An 8,429-nucleotide genomic window follows, 5' to 3' on the forward strand; every position below is an offset into this window, starting at 1 on the left:
TTCTATTACTCGGATACGGCCCCCAACTAATCAATGGCTAAATAATTGGAAAATCAAAATTTCAATGGCGGGAGGCCAGATTACAGTTATCCCCATGACCAGCGTTAATTTGGATTGGGGCCAGGGTTCAGGGGTGGTGAATGTAGAACCTTTGGATGGATTACCTACCCACATTATTCTGGAGAATGATCTGGGGGTGGATTGGCCAGTTACTTTATGGGAGCTATCACACAGAGTCGAGCACGGGCTTTGGAGACAGCTCTCAAGGCCTCACCCATACCAGTACCAGAAGTCCCTTTTGGATCAGCTGCCACGCCACCTGAATCGCTGTCGGTGAGTAATGTTGTACCAGACTTACTTGACATTGACAGGAATCTGGGGGAGGTAGATAGGACTGCATTTAGGAAAGCCCAACGGACTGATCCATCTTTAGATGGTCTCCGCAGTGCGGCAGAAAGGACAGATTGGGGACCTCAGGAGGATAGGATCATGTGTGAAGAAGGGAGATTGTACCGGGTGGCCGCCAAGGCTTACCCTCTAAAACCAGGAGTGGCTAGGAAACAGCTGATTGTTCCCCAACAGTACCGTCGCCGGTTACTAGCACTAGCCCCTGACATCCCCCTAGCTGGCCATTTAGGGGTTCGTAAAACCCTTGCTCATTTGCTATGACATTTATTCTGGCCTGGAGTTAACCAGGAGGTCAAACACTATAGGTCCTCATGAGATGTATGCCAACGCCTTGGGGGCCCCCCTACAGTCCATGCCCATCATAGGTGAGCCATTTAGGAGGGTAGCCATGGACATTGTGGGACATTTTAAGAAACCAGGGCGAACAGGGAAGAAGTACATCCTGACCGTAGTAGACTACGCGACTAGATATCCTGAGGCAGTGGCACTAGCATCCATAGATGCTGTACATATTGCCCAGGCTCTCATGTATATCTTTAGCACTGTAGGATTCCCTCAAGGAGTCACCAACCAAAGAACACAATTTCATAGGGCCTTGCTGCAGACAGTATGGTACAAATTTGGGATCCATCCCTTCCGCACAACCCCCTACCATCCCCAGAGTTTGCTAGAGATTTAATGGGACCCATAAGCAGTTTCTCTGGGCATATGCTGAGTCGGATGGGGGAGATTGGGAGAAGTCATTGCAGCAGCTATTATTTGCGTACCGCAAAGTGACACAGATACCCTTTTACCAAGGAGGCACAGGAGCAGTCCGCATTCACCACTCCGTTTAGACTATTTCAGTTTACTGCCATGCCCTTTGGAATGAAGAATGCCCCGGCCACCTTCCAGCGTACAGTAGACTGTTTGCTGACAGGGTGTGAGGAGTTTGCCCAGGCATACCTGGACGATATAGCCATTTTTAGTGAGACTTGGGAGGACCACCTTCAACATTTGTCCCAAGTATTAGCTCGGATTAACCAGGCAGGGTTGACGCTCAAACCAGACAAATGTCAGATGGGGATGACGGAGGTGTTGTTCCTCGGGCACAGGGTTGGTGGAGGAAATATTCGACTGGAGCCGGCAAAAATTGATGCCATCCTGAATTGGCCTCACCCCACCAACCAAAAACAGGTACGCGCCTCCCTTGGGATGGCAGGGTACTATCGCAACTTTGTGCCCCAGTACAGCACCATTGCCAGCCGGTGACTGATTTGACAATCAAAAAGTACTCTCGACAAATCGACTGAACCTCTGATTGTGAACAGGGCCTTTTCTCAGCTTAAAGATATCTTGTCCTGGTCCCCAGTAGTAGCAGCCCGACTTCCATTGGCAGTTCATTGTGCAGACAGATGCCTCGGGCTGTGGAATAGGAGCTGTCTAGAGTCAAGTAGGGGAGGATGGTTATGAACACCCAGTGGCCTATCTCTCCCGGAAACTTGTTGATCGTGAGATAGCATACCCCACTATTGAAAAGGAGTGCCTGGCCATAGTTTGGGCTCTCAAAAAGTTGCAGCCGTACTAATATGGATGCGAGTTTTCGGTGGTTACAAATCATAATCCCCTTAGTTGGCTACAATGCACTGCAAGGGACAATGGACGGTTGCTAAGATGAAAGTCACCTAGGTGACGAAACGCGTTGGGTACCCATTAGACACCGTTTCCGGTACCGGACTTCCGGTTTGCACGCATGCGTTCCAGGCCATGTCACTGCCGCATACTTTCACTCTAAACTTGTTGTTTTAACACCTTGTATCACTCATTCACACTCATATAGGTTTAAGCGCTGTATTATATTTCTCATTGGTTGCTGAGATGGAGCTTGGCCTTACAACTGTATAACTTTTCCATCTCTGACAAAAAGGGTAAAGATCACGGAAACGGATGGGCTGTCCCGTGAGCAGGAACCAGACTCCAACCTTGTCGAGCCCCTGGAGTTGTGCAGCCAGTCTCTCTCACCACGGGATACATGAACTAAAAAGTGGGGGGAGGAATGTAAAGCAACAGACATGGTGTATGGAACCAGTGTTACAACCCCTTAATCTAATCCATACCTGAACTGCACTTTTTATCCATGTTGTTATCAAGAAGTATCAGTGATGGAACTATAACATCTCCTTGAAAAAGTACTTCAGGGGTTAAATTCTACCTCCACAGGGAACACTCAGGAGTTGTGTGAATTAAGCTACCATTGTTATCTCTGTTTGCTCCCTATTGTCCACTAGCGAGCTCTACAGACAGCCAGGAGCTACAGACAGCCAGGAGCTGTCTTTCCACTTGGGGAAAGACAAGTGGGGAGGGGGCTGGATAGTGTGAGAAGCTCACCAATCAAGACCTTTTGCAACTCCCTTGGGGAGGCAGTTCCCAAGGTGGGATTATGAGGTGATAAAAAGGTTACCCTGGGAGCTGGACATGCATGTGACTGACTTTGGCCAGATGTGCTGTGGAACCTATCTCACTGTATGTATTTGAACTGATTTCCTCACTTGCTGGACCTGCTATCGTTAAGGGGCCGTGCTGTATTTAATCCTGTTCTGCAGAATAAATCATCCTTCTATTTTTCCTCTAATACAGTGTCTGAGTGATTTTGGAACCACGTATCTTCACAATAACTAGGCACAATAATAACGGATTCTACTGAATGATCCGAATGTTGCAGAAGCACCCAACATGATAGGGAGTTCTTTCACTTCCTTTTTGGTCGTTATTACTCCATAAATGGCCATTTAAATGGTGTAAACCATTTAACTTATCTTTTAGAATCATCCTGTAACACAAAAAAAAAAAAAAAGATTTCTTCAAAGCCTTTTAAGCTGAGCTGTTGACAAACGTCCCTGTCTTTCGCTTAATCATTCCCATTGTTATTGCATATTTTTCAACATTTGTTTTTTTTTTGTTTCATGTTTTGCCTTTTTTTGTTCACAGCATCTTTAATCAGACAATCTATTTTCAAAAGCAATGTAGGTTTTTGCGTTAACAGTATTAGACTGCTTTGTAAAGACTACAAAGTGGTATAATAATACCCACAAACAGTAATAAAGCCATTGAGTGATATTTTGCTCTATGAAAAAAAAACATATGATGGTATGCATAATTCTTTTATTCATTAATGGTGGATACTTTGTCTCTTTAAGAACACAAACATTTTATTGAAGTGTTAGAAATAAAGTGAACCATTTTCACCTATAGATGAGATTATACAAACTAATTAAAGAGACTGTGAAACTCATGCTGACAGTTAGACAGTCAGAAAATCAACAAAATGATGAGGTGTGGAGATTCCTAAACAAGAGTGGTTTAATACTGAACAGTCCAACTGATTGAAGGAGAAAGTGCTCGCTCACCACGTGCACTGGCTGGGTACACAGTATAGGGTTTTCTGCCTAACATTGAGCCAATCACACAATAAATTACCATTCAGCCCGATATCGCATTAGTGTGTACACTACAATGATGAACAATTATCGTTATCATATCATATCTTTGCATTTGATTTTATAAACAAAAGGAACAATGTTGTTGTTCCAATTCTGCAGTGTATTTACACTCACAACCAGCAGTGTCCATAGATCTCTATGGAGCGTGTAGAGTCACAATCTTTTCAGCAGATGGTTGACAGATGAAGAGCACCGATGTGAAGGTAAATCTTTTAAGACGTGTACAGTGTGTACACATGAATTATGCTGATCGGGACACTTTTTTTTTTATCTCAGATATAAAATCGTTAACGATATCGCATTGGTAGAAATTTTCTGTAGTGTGTACCCAGCCTAATGCAATTTCACCAACGATTGGAAGTCACGATGAGGATGCTGATTCATGCATACACACCCACACGATTTACAATGAGATCTGTAATCTTGAACTCTCATACCTGCTGAAAACCCAATCTACAGACATCTGCCTAAAATTTCTATATGTGCCTGACATAGTTCCATCATGGATCGTGAAATTTAGAAAGTTTATAAAGCCAAATCAAGAGATGCAATATAAAACATAATCGTGGGGGCAGTATACTAACTTTCTGACACATTTTACTGTAGTAAATATGAAAGGCGAATGTGAGGTCAAGCTGAATTGAGATATATCAACTGAAATCTCCAAGGCCCAAATTGATAGGCCATAAACAAATATTAGTTACTAACTTAACACTGAATATGAAGAAAAAAAAAAGAAAACCAAATAAAAAATCTTCCCTTTTAAATTATGCACTGTTAGAGATTAAAGATATTGTTATGCCATTTAGCATATGTATCATTAACTTAAATAATTTACAGTTGAGGATCAACAATCATAAGTGGAAAAATTAAAAGTTTACATTTGTTTTTACATAAAGATGTATATTAACTCACTTTACAGACAGCTACATGTAAACCTGTATTTAATGCATATCTGTCTCTCTTTGAAAAGGCAACCTGTATGCTGCTGAAATGACCACAATTTTATTTGTATAAAAACTAAGCATAAAGTGTATGTATAAATCTCTTACAAACACATTTCTATCTGAGTACTGCTTTGTAAACATATTTGCATATCTGTGTACAATAGAGTGCTACAAGTTAGTGGTTAATTCCAAATTCAATAAATTATGCATCTTAAACCTAATTAACTCTGAAGGAATATCCTTAGCTATTCACAGGTAAACTGTCTGTACACCTTCAAAGCAGCATCAACAAAAAATAAAAAAAACACAAGCTGGTGATATTCATAGTGAAGCACAAAGCTATTCCCAGAATTAAGGAGAATCACCACAATGAAGTGGCACCATAGTTTTGATCTCGTCATGTCATATATACTGCTATCATTTTGATTTAGTTACTGTTCATAATATATGTAGTATTCAGTTATTTTCATTTTAGAGAGTGGTGTTTTATCCAGTGTTGAACAGCTTTCTGTCATTCTTGAAACAAAAAAATGCATTGGCACACAAAGGTTCAGGTAGAAAGTGGGTGATACTTGGAACTCTAGAGATTTTATGTAGATATCCAGTACCCTGGTGTAATTGGAATTCTGTGGACATCCAGTTATCAGAGACGGAATTGGGGGTTATATTTCCAGATTTCTTGTAAGAGAAGCTGTTCCTGTTTTCTTTGTTGTTCTAGCTTCGCCCGAGTAGCTAATAATTCTCGCTGTAGCTCCTGCACATCATAAAAAAATATTAGTATTGTTTGGACGATACATAATGGTAAACAATACTTTAACTCGTGCTTCTTTCATTGTTTGAGCAGTAATCATAGAAACATGGCTTGAAGAGTAAGAATATTCCCTGCACAGGCTGTGGTGTTTTCTTGCTTAACTATACATATGTATTAAATCTATTATCTAGAATGGTTGGTTTTCTAGATAAGGGACTGTTCATTAATATACAGAACACCATGTCTAAAATATACCAAAATGTATTTTTTGAAAAAAACAAAAACTTTTTTAAATACACTGTTCTTCGTATTCCCCAATTCATAAATAGTTTACCAGTTGTCCTTACAGTGACAATAAAAAAGGACAATGATTATCATATCTATTTATGTGTGTTGTTAACTTATTTCCTTGTAGGTTTTCGGAACTTTCTGGATAACAGGTTTCCAGATAATAGGACCCATGCCTGTATTCAACAGCTGCTCCAACACTAAAAGAAAATCTGTTGTACAACAGCCAGCTCGTGAACTGATAAAAGCAAAGCTAAATTGTACTCCCTTCACAAAACAAATTCATATACTGTATATCTATTCAGTCAAATTATTGAAAGTTTTCCAAAATTTGTTCTGTGTGCATACACAATCTGCTTAAAAACATACCGATCGTCATTTTCAGACCTAGTTTCTCCTCCCCTCTCGATCAAAGCCTAAGGTAAATAAACACTATCAGGTGCGGAACCCGCAACTCACTAGTCATATTAGTTGTATATGCACCTAGAGAGTCTCTAGGCTCAATGGATGAAGTCCCCAACACAGCAGGTCAATGTCACCAGGGGTCACCAAGTTGGGTTTTTCCCTTCCCAATTTCAGCTCATAGGACTTCCTCAGACAAAAACTCTTCATTCATTGAGGCTTTATTTATTAGATTGATTGATATCTAGCACGGTTGCTAAATGGTTAGCACTTCTGCCTTACAGCACTGGCGTCATGAGTTCAATTCCTGACCATGGTGTTATCTGTGAGGAGTTTGTATGTTCTCACCGTGTTTGCTCCCACACTCCAAAAACATACTGGTAGGTTAATTGGCTGCTAACAAAATTGACCCATGTGTGTGTGCGTGTGTTAGGGAATTTAGACTGTAAGCCCCAATGGGGCAGGGACTGATGTGAGTTCTCTGTACAGCGCTGCGGAATTAGTGGCGCTATATAAATAAATGGTGATGATGATGATATATCTATCTATCTCTATCTATCTCCATATCAATCTCTCTGCCAATAAGCTGACTGGGACCTGAAGTATAGCATGGTTAATCCACAACCTTGTTAAGGATTCCTCCTCTTTAGAGAAGATTCTATGTTCTGCCTCCCCAGCTGCAGCTCTGAAACGCCAAAGTCCTGCTCTCGTTCAGCCCTGTGAGCGTTCAGACTGAAGTAAGGTGGTGGTGGACTTGAATAAAGATGATATTTTTAATTTCAACAATTTTCTGTAAGAAATGTGCATGATTAGAAAAAAAAAAAGCAATGGTGCCAACATTTTTGGCCACAATTTAATACACCCATTATCTAATTTTCTTCTGTTGGGGCCATTCTGTTGTTGATTTACATCTGTGTTTTGGGACATTGTCCTGTTCCTTCACCCACCTTCTGTTGAGCTCCAATTGACAGACAGCTAGCCTTACATTCTCCTGCAAAATGTCTTTATAAACTTTGAAATTAATTTTTGGATAATGAGAACAAGAGGTCCAAGAGGCAGCAAAGCAGCCTTAACCATGACGCTCCCTCCGCCATACTTTATAGTTCGGATGAGGTTTTGATGCTGGTGTGATGGTGCCTTTTTTGTACACACAGGGCCTGAGTCATTAAGGAAAGTAAGGCAAAAAAAAAAGGAGTAAATGCTCTCTGGGACAAACTATGTTGCAATACTAGGGGTGCAAATTAGTTTATTAATTTGCACATAAGTTAAATACTGGCTGTTTTTCATGTAGGACACACATATTTGATAGCTTAATTTTTACACTGAAATTTAAAGTTTATCTAGGACATGCCCTATCCCAACTATAAATCTGTTCCCACAATTTAAATTTACCCCCCCCCCCCCCAAATGCAGCATGGTTTTGCCCAGGTACCAAGCTCCATTTTTATGCTTTACTTAATGACTCAGGCCCACAGTGTTCTGTATTCCTTCTAAACTACTCAATTTTTGTTTTATCCATCCCAAAACATTTTGCCAATAGCGGTGTGGAATAACCAGATGCTCTTTAGCGAATTTCAGATGTCCAACAATATTTTTTTTAGACAGCAGTGACCTCTCAGTCTTTTACATATTGTAGACTCGTAAACAGACATGTTTGCAAGTTACAGAGATTTCTGTAAGTATTTAGCTGACACTCTAGGATTATTCTTAACCTCTTTGAGCATTCTGCTCTGTTCTCTTGCAGTCATTTTTGCAGGACAGCCATTTACTCCATTTATAGACAATTTGTCTTACCGTGGACTGATGAACATGAAGGCTTTGTGGAAAAGGTAACCAGAAAAAGACCTGTCCAGCAGGGAAAAAGTACAGACAGGGTTAATGATCCTGTTACTGGAGAAAGGAGCTCACACACAGGTGCACGACATGGGTGGACGGGGCTTCCGCTGCTGATTAGCGGCCAGGCAAAAGTGAGGGATTGTGGGCTAAGCTAGTGTGGCAGGAAGCTGCTGATTCCGCTTAAGAAGTCTGGAGTGAGGAGTCTTTATTTTGTGATTTCTGCCGCTTTTAGAGATACTTTTGTAACCCTTTCCAGCTTTATACATGTCAACAATTCTTAATCTTATGTAATCTGAGATTTTATTGGTTGGAGGCATA

The 8,429-nt window shown here is 40.9% G+C and overlaps 1 protein-coding gene across 1 annotated transcript in view; it reads right to left on the minus strand.

Moving 5' to 3' along the window:
* Positions 1-3,532: 3,532 nt before the first annotated feature.
* LOC142138799 (bridge-like lipid transfer protein family member 3A) overlaps positions 3,533-8,429 on the minus strand; it is an 89,659-nt gene continuing 84,762 nt past the window's right edge. The window contains exon 21 of the mRNA XM_075195758.1: positions 3,533-5,588. Coding sequence (XP_075051859.1) covers positions 5,478-5,588 — 111 coding nt within the window. The 3' untranslated portion in view covers positions 3,533-5,477. The remainder of the gene's footprint in view (positions 5,589-8,429) is intronic.

Source organism: Mixophyes fleayi, chromosome 2, assembly GCF_038048845.1.
Source record: "Mixophyes fleayi isolate aMixFle1 chromosome 2, aMixFle1.hap1, whole genome shotgun sequence".
NCBI lineage: Eukaryota > Metazoa > Chordata > Amphibia > Anura > Limnodynastidae > Mixophyes > Mixophyes fleayi.